The sequence below is a fragment of the Myotis daubentonii genome, chromosome 16, assembly GCF_963259705.1.
Source record: "Myotis daubentonii chromosome 16, mMyoDau2.1, whole genome shotgun sequence".
In the NCBI taxonomy this organism is placed as follows: domain Eukaryota; kingdom Metazoa; phylum Chordata; class Mammalia; order Chiroptera; family Vespertilionidae; genus Myotis; species Myotis daubentonii.
In genome coordinates, this window is record NC_081855.1 from 24,917,057 (window position 1) to 24,938,499 (window position 21,443).

The following is a 21,443-nucleotide window of genomic DNA, read 5'->3' on the forward strand; positions in this document are numbered from 1 at the left end:
TCGGAGAGCAAGTGACCAGTGAATTCTCTGAGAAAATGAGAAAGCATGGGTATTTGAAGGGAATGCCTGGGGTTCAGGCATCACAGAAGGTCTGGGAGGAGTAAGTCCCCTGAGGATGGGGGAGGGGGTGATCTTCATCTCCCTCCCCTCCCCCTCTCCTTGCTCCCCAGTAGAAATCAGCTACAAATCTCAGCTTGTTGGGAACAGATGGCCTTGGCTGACGAATAAGCCACCGCAGGCTGCTCCACCTGTTCTCGGGCTGGAATAATCAGCTCGAGACAAACATCGGCGCTGAAATAACTCATGGCAGCGGGTGATGCGCAGGCACAGATCCCAAAAATCTCTTAAATAGACCCCCTCTAACTCTCTCCCTCCCCAGCCCCGAGAGGCCATCAGGGGAAGGTAATGGAGCGGAGAAGACAGATAGGGCCTCAAACTGAGCATGATGCCCAAGCTGGTGGTGGCCTGGGGTGGGGTGAGAGGGAGGGGCTGAGTGTTGTTGGGTGTTGGGTGTTGGGGATGGGGGAGGAATTGGGGCTGGGGTACCACTCACCTGGAAGGGCGGAAAACATGGGAATGGTGGGTCCATGCCAGGGATAAGAATGAGGAGATCCAACCAGTCAGGGATGGTAGAAAACTGAGAATTTGTGATTCATTTGAATTTGTTCATTACAGGAGTGATATGCAAATGAGATCAAGCTACCAGCGCCTCTCTCAGCAGCTCAGCCAGCTCTGCCAGCAGCCACTGGGCATGGGTGCCTGGGTGCCCCTACTTCTGTGGACTTGCGTGCAGCCTCCCCTCACCTCCTTGATGAAGTCAGCTGGGCTAATGTTCCCCGGCAGTGGCAGATGAGCCCATCCGGGGAGTGACAGTGCAGGGAAGCAGTGGTGACGGCAGTCGGGGATGGGGGTGTCCAGCTGAGATGGGGGTCCAGCCCCGGGGGAGTCAGTCAGGCGACAGCCGGAATTGAGAAAGGAGAGCAAGGCTGAGCGCTTGCTCTGGGTGCCTCAGGCAGGCAGCTAGCTGGCTTTGGTCCAAGTGCACCGAGCATGGAGGCTCTGAGTCCCAGCGACTGTGCTGGCCAGGGAAGAAGGCTGGACCCCCAGAGCTGCAGCTCTAACTGCCAGATATTGTGTCCCCAAGGTGGCCCACGCAGCCCGGCCCGAGGCCCAGGGCCTTGGAGGCCAGTCCCACAAGCTGGCTCTTGTCCTTGAAGCTGGTGTGTTCGCAGAGGTGCCAGGTGGCCCTGTCCTGCTGAGGGCCTGGCTCTGAGTTTCTCACCTGCTGCATATCAGAAACACGCAAAGAGCTGTTGTTTTTGTTTTGTTTTATATACAAGAAGTGAAAATAAGAGTATAATGAACTTCTTTATCAAGTAGCTTTAACAATTATCAACCCAATGTTTTTTAATCTTCACCCAAGGATATGTTTTTTAATTGATTTGAGAGAGAGAGAGAGAGAGAGAGAGAGACATTGATGTGAGAGACAAACATCGATCAGTTGCCTCCTGTATGCATCCCAACTGGGGATCAAACCCGCCACCACGGTATGTGCCCTGACCCCGGAATTGAACCCGCCACCTTCTGGTGTATGGGACGATGCTCCAACCAACTGAGCCACACTGGCCAGGACGACACAGAGCGAATCTTGCTTTATCTGCACTGCTGTCCACTTCCCCACTCCACTGGGTTATCTTGAAGCAGACTCCAGATAGATCACGTTGTTAATAAATACTTCAGTATCTATTCCTCAAAGAAAAGAAAGCGACTCTTTTTAAAATGTAATCACAAAACTCGTATCACACCTAAAAAATTTATCAAAAACTCCTTAATACCAAATATCCAGCCAATGTTTAAATTACCCTGATTTTACTCTATGTCAATATGTTAATAAGTACATATATTAAGTTAGTTCAGTGGTTCTCAACCTTCTGGCCCTTTAAATACAGTTCCTCCTATTGTGACCCAACCATAAAATTATTTTCGTTGCTACTGCATAACTGTAATGTTGCTACTGTTAAGAATCGTAATGTAAATATCTGATATGCAGGATGGTCTTAGGCGACCCCTGTGAAAGGGTCGTTCAACCGCCAAAAGGGTCGCGACCCACAGGTTGAGAACCGCTGAGTTAGTTCCAATCTATTAGTTCGTTGGTTGTATCCAAACAACACTGAGGAACTTTTTAAGAACTACTGTGCCCAGGACCTTCTCCCTCAGGGATTCGATGTGACTGGCCTTGGGTGGGGCCCAAGCTTTGTATTTCTAAAAGCTAACCAGGTGGTTTTAATGTGCTGCCAGGGTTGAGAAATGCTCTACCTTTCCCCTACCGGCTTCCTGCCAACTCCCCCTCATCTGGGGCAAGGCTGTTAAATGCCTCTCCCTGCTTCTTGCCGCAGACCAGCCAGATACCAGAGCAGCTGGCACTAGCATGCCCACCTGGATGCCCCTCTTCTCCGGGCTCCTCTGTGGCGTGAGCTCCAACTCTCTGTGGACACAAGCATTCCTTTTCCCTGCATATTTATATACCATGTGCACGTGTTCCTGTATCTTCCTCCCCTAATGTGCCTGGTGCCTGTTCTTGCCTTGCAAGCGTAGCAGAATTTTTTTTTTCTTTTTGTGTGAAAATAGCAAAATTCCTACCTCAGGAAAAAATGAGCACTGCCCTGAGGGTGGTACTCATTTAGCTGCTCAAGGGGCTCTGGGCTGTGATGGAGCCAAGCCACGTGCCTGCTGGGGATTGAGTAGGACTTGAACCCAGCACCTTTCAGGGAATCTAAGAAACCTTTCTCTCCTGAGGATGTTGGCCCCGGGGTTACGTCCCTAGCTCACAGCCAAGCTACCTGACTTCCCATGGCCGCTGCTTTTGTTCGCCCCTTACCTCTCCACTCAGCCTGCCTTTGGAGGCCTCCCTCTCTCCTGTGGTCCCCACTCCATGCCTCACTGAATGTTGGTGAAACAAATCTAGTCTAAAATAATGAGCAATCAACTACCCTGATGCTTGGGGCAGGCGGGGCAGGGCTGGGGGCAGGGGTAGGGAGCTGAATCATTTATAAAGCTTTAATAAAGATGTAGATGAGCATGCTGACTAAGAGCCCCAGAGCTGGGCTTACTCATTATTCAAAGTTATGTAAATGCCTCTGGGTCCTTCGTGTTAGAATCCTGCCCCCTTGATCCTGCGGCTTCTCCCAGCCTGACAAACCCAATGCCCTTGTGCATCCCCCTCCCCCCACTCTCAGGTGCTTTCGTTCACCCTGCCCTAGGCCCTGGCCCGGACAGCCATTCCAGACCCTCTCTCCAAGATAATAAAACCCTCCGTCTCCCTTCTAGCCAGAAATCTTCCAGAGGTGTTGGGGGAGGTCCCAGCCTCCAGGCAAGCCTAGAGGCCCACATAGACGAGCTTCTCATTTTTAAAGATTTCCCGGGAAAGAATATCATAAGAGTGCTCATATACATGTTTTACTATCTCACAAATCTACTTACTGGGATAATATCCTGAGGTCTAACCTGAACCCCTCTGGCTACAATGGAAGCCCACCATTGAAATGGAATATCCAGCCCTAACCGGTTTGGCTCAGTGGATAGAGCATCGGTTCTCAACCTGTGGGTCGCGACCCCTATGGCGGTCGAACGACCCTTTCACAGGATGGCCTAAGACCATCCTGCATATCAGATATTTACATTACGATTCATAACAGTAGCAACATTACAGTTATGAAGTAGCAACGAAAATAATTTTATGGTTGGGTCACAACATGAGGAACTGTATTGAAAGGGCCAGAAGGTTGAGAACCACTGGGATAGAGCATCGGCCTGCAGACTGAAGGGTCCCAGGTTCGACTCCGGTCAAGGGCATGTACCTTGGTTGCAGGCACATCCCCGGTGGGGAGTGTGCAGGAGGAAGCTGATCGATGTTTCTCTCTCATCGATGTTTCTAACTCTCTGTCCCTCTCCCCTCTTCTCTGTAAAATATCAATAAAATATATGTTTTTTAAAAAAAGAAAAAGAAATAGAATATCCACCTACCAAACTCCCTTTAGAATCACTCTCATGAGAGGTAAAATGCGAGCATTAAGTCACACTCTAGCCTGCTAACCCCAGAACAACTCATCCTCGTGGCCTCCTTGTACCTTTCCCGACAGTTGACCCGCCTTCCAAGTTACACTCACACTCCTTAAGCTCTTCAACCAGTTCCGGGTGCCAAACTCCGGCGAGGGTTTAACCGACACTAACTACATACACTACATACCTCCTCTTGTCCATATCGCCATGACTGATTTGTACCCCACCATCGCCTCGGTCTTAAGACTCCAATTACTTTCCTCTGACTCTCCTCTCTATCTGGACCAATCTTTCCCTTTCCCCCGTCACCCCCGAATTTTTCAGCTTGGTGAGGCTGAGGGATGGAGAATTGGGTCAGAGGCGCGACGGCATTGATTCCCTCTGCTTTCCCTTCTTTTCTGGACTGGCTCTCCTCCCTCCCTACCCCCAACCTATTTTTAGCCTGCCTCTGTTTTCCTCCGTCTGGTTGGCAACCACTCGGGCCTCTTTCCCTCCGCTGCCCTTATCTCTCCCCTGCAGCCTTGCAGACCCCAGCTGCCCTTCCACAGGTCTCATTGCCCGCCCGATTTATTTTCATTTTCTTCCATCTTGAAGATATGTCGGGTCTGCCTGAAAGGGGATGCCTGGCCACGCTCAAGCAGAAGAAAAGCCGGGAGATAATGCTGGTGAGTCTGTTTGGGCAAATCCTTCAGTGTTATTAAACCCTCGCGGATCCTCTGACCCTCTCTACAATGGCTGATCCTCTTCTCTATGCCCATTGGCTGTTCTCTGCATTTCTTCTCCCCGTCTAGGACCCCTTCCCACCCCCAAAAAGAAATGCTCACTTGGCAGTTGCATTGCTTGGCCCGTCCGGACCCGTTTCCCCTGGTTCAGGAGACGTGCAGCAATCCTGGAGGTCCTTGCCTACCTTTTTGGCCTGCACATTGCCAGTCTCTTCTTACCCAAGTCCTGCTTCTCTCCACTCTGTCCTGACCTCCCCACTCCCACACACCTGTCCGGCCCTGCATGCCCTGGTCCCTGCCCCTCCGTGCACCCTGTTTCTAGGACACACCAGCTCATTTGTTGAGGGCCTCAGCCAGCTCAGGCAGGGCTTGTCAGCATCCCCCACTCATCCTTTCTCAGCCTCCTCTAGACCTCGGTCCCCTGCTTTCGCTGCCACCAGCAAGCTGAATTAGACTGGATATTTTGGAAAGGATGCTGCAGCTGGCTGGGGGAGGAGGGTGGCACAGCGAGAGGCAGAGGGAACTGCGGGCAGCCTTGGAACGTGAGGGAGAGGTTCCCAGCACCCTTTCTCCCCAGCTTCGCCAGCTTGGGAGCCGGCAAGAACTTAATTGATTCCTCTCTGTACCTCATTTTTCTCTCTCACACACACAATGCCTAGCTTTACAACTTACCACATTCTCTTACATACATCCAGATACCTGCCTGGCACACTCCCTCTCCTCCAAGTTTGCTCAAATGCTCCCTCCTCAAGAGTCCCACCCTGACCACCATCAAAAAGGGTAGTCCCTCCCCCCACATTTACTATCTTCCTCACCCAGTTCTGTTTTTCTCCAGCATACTTGTCACCTCCTAACATGTGATGTAACTTACTTATAGATGTCATTTACATTTCTTCCCCTCCCTGGACTGTTCATTTCATAAGAGCAGAGATTTCCATCTGTTTTGTTCATAGTTACATCCACAGTGCCTAGCACAGTGCCTGACACACAGCAGAAGCTCAATAAATATTTGTGTATTGAATGAATAAATGAATGAATGATCTTATTTAATCCTCACACACTCCTGCAGAGTTGGTTGATATTATTACCATTTTTTTTTATTGTGGTAAAATATATATAACATAAAATGTACCATTTTAACCATATTATGTGTGCAGTTTAGTGGCATTAAGTATACTCAATTAAACCATGATTGTGTTTGTGATGTGCTAAATTAGGATGTGAAAGCATCATAACATCCATCTCCAAAACTTTTAAAAAAACATGTTTCCTCCTTTATTTATTTTTAATTTATTTCAGAGAGGAAGGGAGAGGGAGAGAGAGATAGAAACATCAGTGATGAGAATCATTGACTGGCTGCCTCCTGCATGCCCCCCACTGGGAATCGAGCCCACAACCTGGGCACGTGCCCCTGGCCAGAATCGAACCTGGGACCCCTCAATCCACAGGCCCATGCTCTATCCACTGAGCCAAACCAGCCAGGGCCCACTTTATTGATTTTTAGAGAGAGAGAGAAAGGGAGAGGAATAGAGAGGCAGAAACATCAATGATGAGAGAGAAACATCGTGCCTCCCACATGCCCTCCACTGGGAACTGAGTCCACAACCCGGGCATGTGCCCCAACCAGGAATCAAACCAGTGACCTCCTGGTTCCTGGGTGGACACTCAACCACTGAGCCACACTGGCCGGGCTCCAAAACATTTTTATCTTCCCAAACTGAAACTCTGTGTCCATTCAATATTAATTCCTCATCCTTCCCTCCCCACAACCCCTGGAGACAACCATTCTACTTTCTGTTGCTCTGAATACAATATGTGTCCTTTTGTGTCTGGCTTACTTCACTTAGCATTTTATCTTCAAGGTTCACCCAGGTGGTAGTATTCTGCCCATTTTGCAGATACGACGATGGTTATTATTACCACTTTACAGAGGATGAGGTTCAGGGAACGATCTGAGAGCGGCTAAAAAGCAGACTCGTCCTGGGGCTGATGGGATTGTCTGCCTTTTATAATCCCCTGGAGAAATCAGTGCTAAGCCATGTGCCTAGGCCTGTATGGCAGCTGAAGAGTAATTTCCTTTGTGTTGTATTTCCGTTGGGAATAGTTATGCTCTTCTTCCCATTTCCCACTCTTTCCCCCTCAGTAACTCCTCCTAATATTTTCACTCCCGCCACCACCCTCCCACCAGTCCCAGTTTTCTCCTCCCCCGAGCACTTTAACTCCGTTCTCTTGGGCCCAACTGGCCTGGTCTGGAGGGCCTCCTGCGTGGGTCCCATCTGAGCGCGTTAAGCCTTGCCTGAGTCCCCGCTCCCACCCCTCTCCCCTCCTCCCACCCTGGGGTAGTCATGAGCCTGTTCCCTTTCAAAGCAATTAGTGCAAGGAGGCCAGCCGACTCGGTGCTAATGCCATTTCATTAAGTGGGAGCAATCCTAATGATAATAAAATGGCACATTTAACATTCAAACATTGAACAGGGTTTCTAAGCGAGTGTGTCTCTCTTTCTTTCTGGTATAACAGTTCCATCTTCATAAGGACCTGACAATACACCTTAATGGGAGACTGGGGGACTGAGCATCTTTCCAGAACCAGAGAGAGGATGAGAACCAGACAAAGAATCCAGACAAAGAATCCAGAGAAAAGGGGTGCAGTGCATCAAGGGGATAAGGACCCCCAAGGATTCCTGGGGTAATGGATTCTGTGGTGCTGAGTCTATATGAAATGGGGTCACACGAAGAATAAAGCCCACCCCCGACTTTAAGGCAATGCCATTACTTATTTGTCAATTCAACACATTTTTTCCCACAAACATTCATGGTGCACCCACGATGAGCCAGGTTTTAGCAGAGCTTGTGATGGAGGGTGGCTCTAGTTCCAAGGAAAGGGAACTTCAAGGGCAGTAGTCCTCTACAAATCACCTTGTTTACCCTCCGCTGGGCAGCCTTAGTCAAATCTATCTCCAATTCATCAAATGCCCCAGCAAAGAGAATTTTAACAACCACTTTGGTCTCCTGCCCAGGTCCTTGTGCCCCTCGTTGTACAAACAGACATGCTCTCAAAGGTCCTGGCTACTCCGTGATGATAGAATATTTGATTGACCATCTAGAAGCAAAAAAGTAATGGGATTGAGGAGCTGGCCAGGGAAGAAGGTACATTCAACCGTCTGGTGTTTAGGGGGGACTCTAAAAGCCGAAGAGGATGACATCCCACGGCCACTCCCTCCCCCCGCCCCCGCGAGAAGCCTTCCCAGCAGAGGGCTTCACTCACAGCACCTGTGCTCAAAGGAAAGGCTGCCGGACGTCTTGGATGTCTGGGTCAAAGGTGAGCTTTGCCCAGGCCAGGGAAGCGGCTGATTCGAAAAGGTGTCAAGTCATAGGATGGTGTCAACTTCATGCTTAATTCATACAGGATCTTGCCCACAACAGGGGACAGCTTGAATCCATGCCCTAGAGGAAGAAGAGCAGCTTGTCAGGCATCCTCAGAGACAGGGGCTGGGCTCCCTGGAGGCCCCGACACCGTCCCGAGATAGAGCCTCCCACTAGGAGCACCCGCTCCTCTGACTTCACACACACTCAGTGTCCAGGCGCTGGCCCCCAATGGCCAGCTAACACCATTTTGCCTGGCACCGAGCGCTGGCACTCGGCTTTAAGGCCCCCCATCTCCCCCTCCTCAGACTCACCCGAGAATCCAGCACCAATGATAATGTTGTCATACTTCGGGTGTCGATCAAGAATGAAGTGTTTGTCAGGGGTGTCCTAGAAAGAAACAGTCACACCTGTGTCCTTGGCGGGCGGAAGGAGGAAGAACTGCAGGCTCAGGAGGGAGAGGGTTAGGCTGGCTTTCTTTCCAGAAAGAATGGGAATGCAGCACAGGAACGCTCTCTGCACGCCAGTGCCCCCTTTGGGTATGTCAGCCTTTCTCATTTGTCCATCTGCCTCTCTCCTCCACAGAGCTATGAACACAGTAGGTGCTCAGTGAATGCGCGCAAACGAACTTAGCCAAGATGCCTCAGGCCCTGGTGACATCTGTCTCTTCTCTTTGTCCCTAAGGCCCGCTCAACTAGAACATCTTGCCAAAAAATCTTTTAGCGCCCTTCTGGGAAACATAGCGAAGGACTGCCAGGCGTAAGTCTAGTTTCCTAATGAAAAGGCATATGAATAACCTCTAATGGGCCCTCTCTGGTGGAGGTGAACCGAACCACAGAAATTAACTCATTTGTTTCAAGTCACATCCGATGTCAGGAGTCGAGGAGAGTCAAGCCTGAGCGGCGCCGGGCCAATCTGTCTCCTTCCCCTGCTCTCCGGGCCGCCCGCCCCCTTACCGTGTACATGCAATGCTCCACCACGGCAGGCCCCGGCTCCAGGTCAGGTAAGTGGTCTCTGACAAAGCGGCTCAGGATCTGCACGTCCTGGATGTCTGAGAATGCTGCGGGGCAGTCCCGCTCCTCGGGATCCGCGCTGTTGCCGTGGTGATAGCAGACCTGGCTCCCAACCAGAGCAGGGTGAGTGAGCTGCGAGGGCCGGCCTTCCCGCACACCCACCCAGCCCAGGGGACAGGCTTGTACACACAGTGCCCCCATCCATCATCCCAGCCTTCCCCAGTTCCTGACAAATGCTGCTTGCTGCCACGCTAGGTTGCCTAGTCGTTCATTCCCCGCCAACCCTCTGTTTGCAAAGGAAGGGCTCCCCTTGTGGGGCGCCGGGACAGCTGGGTTCTTGTAATGCAAGTCGTGAATCGCGAGTAGACGCCCGCTGCCGCCCACCGGGATCCGAGGGAGGCCGCTGGGAATGGAAGAGCAGTGGCCCCGATTCTGTGTGCACCCCTCCTGGCCTCTCTCTGCCTTTCACTCACCTTCATCAGCCCTGGGTATTCTCCAGAGGGCAGCCCATAGATGTGGTGGGGAGCCAGGCTGAGGTCCAGGCCCAGGAAGCATGGAAAGGCCTGGGACACCCCGTAGCTTCCGGGAACCTTCTCGCGCCAGTAACACACATTGATCCGCAGGGTCTAGAAGCAGGGAGAGGAAGTGGGAGATGAAAAGGGAAAACCTTCGAACTCTAAAGACAACGCTGGGGTCTTATAGCCCTGCAATACAGCCCGGATGCCTCACTCCACTCATCTATCTCCTTTTCATCCAGTTCTCATGTCATTTGCGTGTTACATTATATGATGATGCACAAAAATCTCTGAATCTCTGTCTCTTCTCCCATTCTTAGTCTTCTCCTATAACTAACAGCCTTCCTGCTTTCTCTCCAGGAGCTAACAATGCCTTCGATTTATGGAGTGCTTACAAGTGGCCAGACCATCTCCGAAGGGCTTTATGTATATCTTTTCATTTAATTCTCCAGCAGCCCTACGCCCCATTTTACAGGTTATACAACTGGAGGCTCAGTGAGGGAAACGAATTTGCCCAAAGTTGCCCACCAGCAAGTGGCCACCTGGCTCCAAGGTTTCTTCTCTTAAGCACCAACTCTCGGGCTTCCAGCGTCCCTTACCTGGAGAGGCAGCTCAAGTCCCAGCGGACGGAGGAGCCTGTTGGTCCAAGGACCTGCTGTGATGACCAAGCTGTTGGCTTGGTAACTCTTACAGGTGGTTTTCACTATGATCGGTAGCCCTGGTTTTATCTCCATCACCTTCTCTCCATCACACACTTTGCCTCCTAGCTGTCGAATGGCATCCTGAGAGGACAGGATCAGAGAAGGGCAAATGGTTATATATGCAGTTCACCCTGGTGGACCAAGAGCCCTTTGCTTAGGGCAGAAAAGAATGCAGATTCTAGACCTCCTCTCCCACATCGGCAAGACCTGGCAGGGTACACAACTGCCCCGCCCAAACGTCAAGACTAAAGCCAGCATGGAGAAGGCTCTCACCCAGTGGGGGAAGGCGGGTTGGGGCATGACTGATTGGGACCCAGGATCCTAGATCAGGAGCTGCATTGCCCCTAATACTGCACAGTCTCACCTGAAGGACTCTGAGGGCCTTGGCTGCATAGAGAACTCCTCCCGACTCTTCCAAGAGTCCCACTTCTCCCTTGGCCAGCCGAATGTTGGGGAAATGTTGCTTCAGTTCTTCAGATGAAAGACACTGGTGTTTCACCCCCAACCTAGACAGAGTTGCTTGGGTTGTCTTTAATTCTTGATTCTCCTTTACTCCCAGCAGTAGTAGTCCAGTCTGCCTGAAAAGAGAGAGAGAGAGAGAGAGAGGGAGAGAGAGAGAGACCTGGGTGAAGGTTTGCATCAGGGCCCTGGGCCGTTCTCTCTCATTCTTCAACAAGGGTCCCAGGGCCAGGCATCAAGGAGAGTCCCAGCCTCCCATTTAAAACACACACACACACACACACACACACACACAAACAAGTGAAGTTATCTCAACTCTGTTGCAAGAATCACAGTGATACTGAGCTGGTTTCCAGGCCATTCCCAAGTCTGCCCTTGTCTCTCACTGCTGTCGGTTTGCTTGTTTCTCCCTCATCCCTCTCAGGATATCCATTCTGACTTTGAGGGCAAAGATCCTAAGTCCTCTTCTTTTTCCACACCTAGAAAGTGGTAGGTGTTCAATGAGTTTGATGTGATCTCTTCCCTTCCTCCCATCCCCTGACCCTATCTATTCACTACTTTCATCTTTACCCTTTACCTCCTCCCTCACCCCTGCTGTTTCTTTTCTCTGTCCCTTTTCTTGTCAGGTAATGTTTTGTCCCTTCCTTGCCTTTCTGTCTCTCTGTTCCTTCTTCGAGGCTGAGCATTTTGTGGAAAAGGTCCTCCGTTGGGAGGTCTGGCTCTGGGGCCAGTCCCAGCATCCCCTGTAACCTTGCTCTGGTTTCTCCAGGCCCCAGGTTCCTCCTCTGTGACAATGTCTATTGGACTATTGGTGGTTCCACATCAATGTGCACCATCGCCAACCCAGGGGCATGTGAAAATGTCATGGGCCTTTTTTTTTTTTTTAGTTGTCACAATGCCTGGGGGTTGCCATTCACGTTTAGTGGACAAGGACCAGGGATGCTAAACCTGCGATGCTCAGGAAGACCCCACCCAAATGCCAATGGCACCTTCATGCAGAAATGCCAGTCGATGGCCTCTTGAGGTCCCAGCAATTAATTTAGTGATTCTACAATGTTGTTTCTCCTTATACTTCCCTCTGTGCTTCCTACTCACTAAGGGAGTAAAAGTGGTTTCTCTGTAATGCTTCTGTCTCTCGTCACAAGAAACCAGAGATCCTTTTTTTTTTTTTTTTTTTTTTTTTTTTTGTGGAAACTGATCTAAACAATGGAAAGGTCACTTTGGCCCTTGGAACCATTCCTGTCATCGCTCTCAGTTTCAGCAGCCGTAGTGGCCGGCATCAGCCTGGCACATCCTCCGGGTACCGCATATAAAGCTCGTAATAGCCTGTAATGGAGTCTCATGGATATTACATGCTTCCAAATCCCACATTATCTGGTTGGGGGGATTAAAGGGAAGATTGGGAGGGGTTAGGAACACAGCGGGCCCCGGGGCTGGTGTCAGTACACAGAGCCACGCAGCGTGCCCAATTCATTTGCCATGGCCCCCGCCTACCCAGCGTTCACCACTGGTGAGAAAGCAATAACTACCTCTGCCTCTTCAAAGCTCAGCAGAGGAAGGATGCTAGAGAAATCCCTGCTACCAGCAGACGGCCTTTTTCCTGTGGCCCCAAAAAAGAACCTCAGAAGGGTGCTCAGCTAATGGAAACTTGCCTAGTAAACATCATGGTCAACAGGATAATTAAGAAGTCACCCAAGTGTATGTTCTTGAGCCCTTTTTACCCGATGGGGTTGTAGCTGGGTAGAATTCTGGGAAACACTTTGGCTTAACCCCACCCTACAGCAGTCAGATCGCTGGCCTGGAAGTAGAACCCATATCCTAACCCTGCCTGCAATGTATCAGCCTTGGTCTCTCATACGCTCTCAGATTTAGTTCCTTTCCCTTTCTCCCTCCTCCCTGCCTCCCTCCCTTCCTCCTTTTCTTTCTTCCTTCCCTCCTTCTCCCCTTCCTTCCTTGAAATAAGAACCCCTCTCACAGGAATGTACAGTACAGGGGAAATGAACGCAGGCCAAGACAACGGGCCGATCTGCTGAATTATGAAATGCTGAGTGACGTTCTCATTCCCAAGCCGTCCTGTGGCGGGGGAGGCGGGAGCGCCCCATCCTGAGGAGTAATCAGCGAGCCGGTTCTGCCGGCGAATGTAATTGTGCCGATCGTAATCATTTTGCTCCCGCTCTCTGCCCCTGTGGCATTTATTTCTTAGCCCAGATATTGATCTAACAGTGGGAAATTTTCCATCTGAATCGGTGATGCTGGACCCTCCCCTAGTCCGAAGATGCGTTTGGGAAATTCTCATTTTCCGTGGATCACGGCTGAGCTATTTGGCCTGAGGGAAACCGTGCCCTGCTGGAGAAGCGCCTCGGATTGGAGAGAGATTTTTTTGACCATTATGAGCAAATCGGAAATAAATGTAAAACACTGCCTGGAAATGCAAAGGCCTGTCATTATGGGAGATAGGTGAGAGGCTCCGGTGGGAAATGCTTAGAGAATTGGAAGTCAGTCAATCAAAACCGGGATGGGAGAGTGGAGTGGGCCTCTTCCCCCAGTATGAAGATGGATGACTTCCATGGGCAGATTGAAAATCATTTAAGTGCTTATTTTTTTTAATGGCTTTTCTAGATCCCAATAAACAGACTGCTCATTCTGCATCAATTTCTCACCCCCGTGCCCTGGGCCTCCCTCTCCTCTTTTTGGCTCTGACCTAGGCTACAAAATTTGGGGAGGTGTCACAGGAAAAAGAAATGCCCAGAAAATGACTGGTCAGGGCTGGCCTAGCAAGAAGGCACCCCGAGTGAGGCTGGGGGGTCAGGAAACCCTAGAAAAAGTGCAGCTCCCAACTCTTCGAATGTCCTCAGCTGAGTGCAAAGCATTTGGTACGAATCGCGCCTTCCTCCCAACCCCAGCTGGATCCAGCACGAGGAAGAGGTAATCAAAGATTCCTCCCAAGGCTCACATCAACTCGACGGCCCCACTAAAGCCACGGAGTTGGTGATTAGGGATTTCTCCCAGTTACTATAGCAGGACGGGAGGCAAGATGGAGTGGGGAGGAATTGGGGGGGAAGGGCAGACATCTCGCCCCACATCTGCCAAGTCCTAGCCCCGTCTCCAGCTTCCCCCTCTCTGGGTTAAAAGTACCAGGCAAGCCAGCTCTCAGAGTCACCTTGGGGAAGGAATTCAAGCAAGGACTGGGCGGTGGCTGCTGTCTTTGTTGGTGCTGGAGGAGCTCCTGGCGTTTCATCTTCTGCTCAGTGGGCCGAGGTGGAATCGGTTAACAAAGACCGCTCCAGGGAGGGGATGTGGCTGACAAGCCAGACACTTCGCAGACACAGGAAGCAGCAGCTGCGGAGGGGGCCACCAGGTTCTGCCAGCAGCTGTACTGCCTACGGCTGTGATCTTGTCTGATATTGTCAGCTAAGCAGGGGCAGCCGGGGTCAGGAGCTAGATGGTAGGCCTCAAAGGGAAAAGGCAGGGCGGGGAAGAGGGGGGCCACGGAGCTGGGATTTGCTGTTGCTATCAACGTCCTGGCTGTACACATCACAACGATTCAGACCTTGTGATCTGACACACGTGTCACAGTCTGTTTCCAGAATGTATGCAAATATCCCGAGCTCACCCATGTTTAGTATGCCACTGTCACAGGAAGCGACACAACAGAAGAAAAAGAATTGAGCAACTCCTGAAGGTGTTATTTTTTTTAAAGTCATCATCAAATAACATTAAGTAAATGCATCCATATCTATCAGTTAGATTATGATATTGTGCTAGTTCTTCCAGAAGGACCTGTTACTGTATGATCCACCACGAAGATGATGGATCATTTAGAAAATCCGAATTAAGAACAACAGCTAAAGGAATTGGAATGGGAAGTATCTGTTCTGTGTCCCCTACTAAGTTAAAGAGCCAAATAAATTAGTGTGCCTGAGTAAATTAGGTTAGCCATAGAAAGGACTTGTTAATAATAATGATACAGAACACCTAACACTCCATAGGACTTTTAAGGTTTTCAAAGCACGTTCATTTTACTCTTCCTTTTTCATAATTGAGGCTGTGAGACATCAGAACGGTCTTTTAAGGAGGGCTATGTATGTCTCTGTCTTTAAATGTACCATACATTAGCAGTCTTCTGATCTGGGATGATTTAGCAATAAACTTGTTTGGAGACAGGGGGTAGACAAAGTAACCAATTTGTGGTACCTTCTAAACCAGGGGCCCAGCAAACTATGACCCAGGGGAAATCAGGCCTGACACTTGTTCTTGTCACAAGCCAAGATGGTTTTTGTATTTTTCAATGGTTGACAAAAAGCAAAATTTCATGACATGAAAATTATATGAAATGTTTGTGTCCATAAGTAAAGTTTTATTGGGACACAGCCATGCTCATTTGTTCACATATTCTCTGTGGCTGCTTTCACACTGCAGTGGTAGAGTTGAGTAACGGGCAAAATTCAATAGTTGCAACAGAGACCATATGGCCTGCAAGACCTAAAATACTATTTGGCCATATACAGAAAAAGTTTTCCAAACCCTGCTCTAGACGATAAGAATTCTGTGATGTGCACTAATGGGTTAAGACCCTGACTACTCAGTAGCAACCCTCTAATGAGATTTAATGAGAATTGAATGAGTTAATAAAATATCAGGTAGTTTTAGAACAATTTGACTTTCTTACTATGAGCACTAAATATGTGATGATGATGATGCTTTGTCTAAGCCCTTTTCATACTTATCCTCACAACAGCCTCTGAAATAGATATTATTACTCCTACTTTACAGATGAGAAAACTGAGTCTCAAAGACATTAAACAATTTGCTCCAAACCACACAGCTAAAATGTGTCAGAGCTGATATCCAAAGTCCTGTCCTCCTGCCAAAGAAGGAGATTATGAAAATATGAGCATCTCCTACCCAAGGGTGCCTTTCCCTCTCTCCCTTTCCAGCAGCCTTTCCCCTTGATGCTCTTGGTTGCTGCATCCCATCTGTCTCCTCCTGCCCTACTTTCTCCCTGGCTCAGTTGAGATAGGATGTGGCTAACCCAAAACAGGTGGGAGGAACTGCCATTTATTGAAAAGTGCTAGGCACTGTGCCAAGTATTTCACAAGTCTCGTTTAATCCTCACAAAACCCTGAGAGAAAACATGAGACACAGAGAGGTACAGAAACTTCCCCGAGGTCACATAGCCGGTAAGAGGTAGAGCACAAAGGCAAATTCAAGCCTTCTGACTCCAGAAACTCTTCTTCTTTTTAAAAATATATTTTTATTGATTTCAGAGAGGAAGGGAGAGTGAGAGAGCGAGAGAGAAACATCAATGATGAGAAAGAATCATTGATTGGCTGCCTCCTGCACACCTCCTACTGGAGATTGAGCCAGCAACCTGGGCATGTGACCTTGACTGGAATCGAACCCAGGACCCTTCAGTCTGCAGGCTGACATTCTATCCACTGAGCCAAACCGGCTAGGGCCAGACACTCTTCTAACATCTCTTTTAGTCGCCACCTTGTCTGCTAGGAAAGAAGTTTGCCCTCCAAGGCTCAGCATTTCTTTTAGCAGAAGAGACTCAGCAGTATTCGCAGATGGCTGACAGACAGGGGTCCCTTTGCCAGGCCGCCCCTCAGCGGGACATGCTCCTTTATTTGGGTGCTGGGTGCATTAGCTGCCTCTGGAATAAATCTGTAATTAGCTGCCCTCGCTGTATTTGCATAATGGATTTCACTTTGTTCTTAAGTTAATGGTGTTTTTGCAACAGAACAGTAACCTCTTGGTTCCTGTCCATTAAAATAACTGCCACCCTGTAGGGTAGAGCTAGAGTTTTGTAGGAAGTTCAGTTAAGAGCCAATAGAGATCACCCATAAAAATAAAAAAGAAGAAAAATTAAGAGCCACAGAGAAGATGGGAGCGGAGGTGGTTGGGTGGTTAAAGTTCTCTGTGTATCACAGCTTTCTTCCCCATGAGCGTGTGAAAGGTCAGTTAGGAGCGGGCCTTGAGGGTTGTCATGGGGGCAACAAGGAAAGAGCTGCAGGCTCACTCCCTGGCAAGCAATGGGGTCTGAGGAGCATCCCTACTTTGTTCTATGGGAGGAGGCGTTCAGAGAAAATAAAATGGATTTATAGGGGTCACTCTGGGAGTTGGGAGCTGCACCCAGCATGAAAAGTTATGATACTAGCAGGAATATAAAGAACCAAGACAGCAGCCTCCTGCTCTATAACCATCCCGGCCCTAAAAGAATCTCAGATGGCTTCATGGAGATACAGACACAACCTCAGCTAGCCTTGGACACACGGTCTCAACCAGCCCTGGAACTCAGACCCCGGCAGGAGCCATCTGGACCTGTGGGCGACCATGACGGTGAGCAGAATGCTTCCATGTGACTGGCACTCCCCTAGGCCCCGTGTCCCTCCATGGCATTTCAAGTGTGCACGGCACTGCTCCCTCACATCCTAGAAGCACCTCCAGGTGCCAGGCCCCATGATTCAAGGAATTCTTCAACCTGTATAATTGGGTTCCAGCTTCGTGCTCCAGCTGGGCCCATATCTGGTAGCACTCATCCATCATCTGGGTGTAAAACTCTTCAGGGTATGCCCTTCGGATTATCCGGCTCTGCCCGTGGGAGCTTCCTCGGGAGTGTGGTAGAAAGAACTGGAAGTGGAAAACAAGAGACAACTGAAGCTGTTACCCCTTGCACTCCCTCTAAGAGCCAGCTCATCAAGTCAACCAGGAGCTGTCAATCAAGAGCACTTATTCTTCAAATATTTCCATACACTCTCCCTTTATGACCACGTTCCTGATCTGACTGTCAGAACAGAAGTTCTTCGGCTTCCTTTTTTGCTAACATCATTCACATCCCCGAAGCCCCTTTGTTAGTGTGCCTTCAGTCATCCTGCTGCTACCCCATCCTACTTAGAGGCACAGAGAAGCAGAATTAGAAAGGGCCTTTGAGATCATTCTAGTCTAGCCCCTCATTTCATGGACAAGGAAACGGATGCTGACTATTTCCCTGTGGCTTCGGATCACTCAGGACAAGGAAACCCCTTGGGATTTAGCAAAAAATGGAGAGTTGCCTGCAAGGTTGAACCAAGAATCCCTCGGGCTTTGAGAAAAAATGACAGAGAAATAAAAAAAGGTTTCCAGCCCTAGCCAGTTTTGCTCAGTGCATAGAGCATTGGCCTGCGGACTGAAGGGGCCCGGGTTCGATTCCAATCAAGGGCACCTGCCTAGGTTGCAGGCCCAGTCCCCAGTACGGGGTGTGCAGGAGGCAACTGATCGATGATTCTCTCTCATTATTGATGTTTCTATCTCTCTCTCTCCCTTCCTCTCTGAAATTTCCAACCAATCCAGCTTCTTACCAAGAAGAATCAACCAAACCAGGCAGAAGGGGAGGGGAGAAATCTTTGGCAGGTGAGCTGGGTGGACATGTCCTGGGAAGAACCCTGTAGACAGGCAGGCCCACCCACATGTGCATGGTCACGGTAGACAGCACGGCCTGGCGTCACCTTTTCTATAAGGAAAACTAAGACCAAAGCCTTATTTCCTGTGCATCAAACAGGCGGCTGCTATTATCTGGAAGCGGCAGAAAAAACAGAAGCCTCCGCTGGGTGCCAGGGTGAGAGGCCAGGAATGTGCAGGGAAGAATCCTACCTCTGAGGCTGACAAATCAGCCTTGCCTCGAGACAAAATTAGCTTTACTTAAGGTTACCCAAAGCAGAACTGATTCTTTTTCTGGGCCAGATCAACCATTTTGGCACAGAAGAGATAGCAAGAAGGAAGAGAACAGGGCCTGGGACACTTCTTGATCAAGGGCAGGAACTGGGCAGGCGGGGGGGCAGGGGCGGGGGTAAAAGGAGAAAATACACCTAGAAACCCGACATGGGTCTTGGTGGGCGGGGGGGGGGGGGGAGGGGGGGCGGGGGGGGCGGCAGGGTGACGACTTTCTTTGCATTGTGATGATGCACACACCAGGCAGCCAAGCTACAGATTGCACAGAATTTGTGATGATCAGGCCCTTTGGCCTGGCCCCATAGCCTGCTAGCTCTGGAAACCTCTCTCTAGGGAAGAGACAGGGACAGTCTCTAAGGTCAGGAGCACAGAGGGGACACAGTACCTGCTCCAGCAGGAGAACTCGCTTCCCGTGTTTGGCCAGGTGGTATGCAGTGAAGCAGCCCTGGATGCCAGCCCCGATCACAATGGCATCGCAGAGGTCATTCTGAGCAGCCATGATGCCCACTTAGCCCCACAGCCACAGAGCCCACACGCAAAGGAGAGGGCGAGCAAAGCAGGGCTCTGGGCTGAAGGAGGAGGAGTAGGGCAAAGTCCAGCCTGGTCAGCATTCCCACAATCCCCTGGGGCGGTGTCCTTCTCCCCTCCCCCAAAGCCTGGCACCGGGCTCGGCCTGGCCTCCCCTGCAGAGCAGAGCTGGGTAGTCTGATTTGTGAGGGTTAACCCAGCTCAGCTGCCAGCCTCACCCTTTCATCTCTCTAGCTTTCTATTCTTGGCTCAATTATTGTCATGCAAATGGCTCCTTCCTTTGCCACCTTCCTGTCTCATTATGATCTTTGTCTCTGGGACCTCGGCCCTGGAATTTCAATGCCTCCTAGACCAAGCTGGGCACCAGGAATGCTGCCTCCCCCTGCTGGCTTTTCTCTCTTCAGCCTGGTTTCCTTTGAAGATTCTAGAGGGCCGAACTAAGAACTTGGCACTCTGCCCAGGATAAGGTCCACCTCCCTGGGGGTGGTGAGGTCAGGGGGTAGGTGCTGGGGCCAATTGAGAGGGCAGCCTTGTGATTATAAAATTACTCTCAGCGTGTTTTACTTTCATTTAGTTTAAAAGGAGAAGAAGAAATGATCCTGAACAAATGGAAAGGACAGAGTGAGAGGAGCAGCCTTCTCCTGAGCCACAGTCAGGCGGCCAGGCACCAGCCCAGGGCATGGAGGGGCCCATGCAGCGCTCCCTCTGGGCTAGGCAGTGTGCTAAGTAAGTTCTTCCACATGCATTTGGGACGGAGCCAGGATGGGTAGGGCCTAGTTCTCATATGATTTGGCGGTCCTCTTTAAGAAAAGGAAAAGGAAAATGATGAATACAAAATTAGGTGCTAGGACTTGGAAGAAACCATGCAATTAAGGAGCCCCCTGGCTGACGTTTCATTAGCTTCACAGTAAAACTGCCTCTGCATGCATTGTCCTGCTTAATCCTTACAGCCCTAGGCGCAAGTATTTTTATCCCCACTTTTGGCAGGTTAAAGATGGCCCCAGATTCTCTGCCACTCCTCCTATCACAGGCTCTGTGATTGCTTGACCAATAGAATATGGCAGAAGTGACAATGGGACTCTTTCTGGCCCAGGCCTTCAGAGACTGAGAGCTCCTTCTTGTCTTGGAGCGCTCACTGCTGGAGTCCTGAGCTCCCATGTTAGAAGTGCAGCCGCCCTGTGGGAGGGACCAGGTGGCGAGGCCCTGAGACTACATGGAGAGCCAGACGAGAGAGTGAAGCCATCTTGGACCCCAGCCCAGCCCAGCCCAGCCAAGCCAAGCCACCACCTAAATACCACTGAGTGACCCAATGTATGCCACATGGAGCAAAAGAATCACCCAACCAAGCCGAGTCTGAATTCCTGACCTGCAAAATCATAAGATGGGATAAATACGATCGCTGTTTTTAGCCATTACGTTTTGGGGTAATTGGTTATGCAGCCATGCCAAAATACCACTTTACAGCCAAAGACATCACGGCTTACAGAGGTTGTAACTCACCCAGTGCCACACACCTGCTAAACCCAAGCACTGAGGTGTGAACCCAGGTGTGTCTGCTCCAGAACCTTAACCACTGTGCATACTAGGGAATAGTCAGATCCTGTCATGATGATTCTAAATTGAATATTTTGCTGTTTCTCTCATGGCCATACTGTCAGTGGGAGAAAAAATGGACCGGGATATCCATGTGAACTCAGGGAGCTGCCCAGCCTCTGTTCAGTGGCCGCCCCCAGCAAAGAATGCCCCTGAGTGACCTTGGCCACAAGCTGTCTTCTCAGCCCAGCCCTTGCTTTTCTGGGAATATAGGAGCCCAGAGAGGAGGTGCCATATGACTGGCTTTCTTTTTCCTTCTGAAAAAAAAAAAAATTACTCTAGAATCCATAAGTCATCTCAGCCCCACCTCACCCCAACCCACAAGGCACAAGATAACATCCCCCTCACAATTGGACAGCTCCCATGGGGTAAAAAATGGCAAGCATAACCGAGAAAAATGTACTATTTAAGTATATATAAAGGCTTGATATAAATATATAAGGTCAGCCCCCAGATTTCTCTTGATAAGATGTCAGAGGAGATAAACAGTTTACACACAAGGAAAAGCAGATAGTAAATCCTCACATGGAAGTGTGCCCAGCCTCACTAGCAATGAAAGAAATGGAATTAAATAACTTCAAGGCACGATTATGTGCCCATTAAGTGAGCAAAAATAAATAACAATGATAACATCTGACGGTGTCAGTGCTGTGGGGACGGAGAGGAGGGTGGCAACCCAGAGTGTCCGGGGACTGCGCAGAACGCTGGGGCAGTGTGCACGAACAGTAAAATCGTTTAAACCTTCTGACCTAGAAATCTGACTTGGGGAACTATACCCCGA

At 50.0% G+C, this 21,443-nt stretch overlaps 1 protein-coding gene and 1 long non-coding RNA gene across 3 annotated transcripts; one reads left to right on the top strand and one right to left on the bottom strand.

The window, feature by feature from the left end:
• The first annotated feature begins 4,377 nt into the window (after nt 1-4,377).
• LOC132218292 (uncharacterized) lies at nt 4,378-8,007 on the top strand. Of its 2 annotated transcripts, XR_009449143.1 has the most exons (3): nt 4,465-4,724; nt 7,299-7,466; nt 7,798-8,007. It is a non-coding gene; the product is annotated as an uncharacterized LOC132218292 (long non-coding RNA). The 2 variants fall into 2 exon arrangements; XR_009449142.1 differs by lacking the exon at nt 7,798-8,007 and having other exon boundaries at nt 4,378-4,724; nt 7,299-7,539.
• Nucleotides 7,554-19,132, bottom strand: PIPOX (pipecolic acid and sarcosine oxidase). Its single transcript, XM_059669322.1, has 9 exons — nt 18,927-19,132; nt 17,316-17,464; nt 10,737-10,950; nt 10,271-10,453; nt 9,630-9,782; nt 9,100-9,258; nt 8,458-8,533; nt 8,051-8,224; nt 7,554-7,880 (listed from the first exon to the last, which is right to left on the bottom strand). The coding sequence occupies exons 1-8, from the start codon at nt 19,038-19,040 to the stop codon at nt 8,094-8,096; spliced, it is 1,179 nt and encodes a 392-aa protein (XP_059525305.1). The 5' UTR covers nt 19,041-19,132; the 3' UTR covers nt 7,554-7,880; nt 8,051-8,093.
• Nucleotides 19,133-21,443: the final 2,311 nt, after the last annotated feature.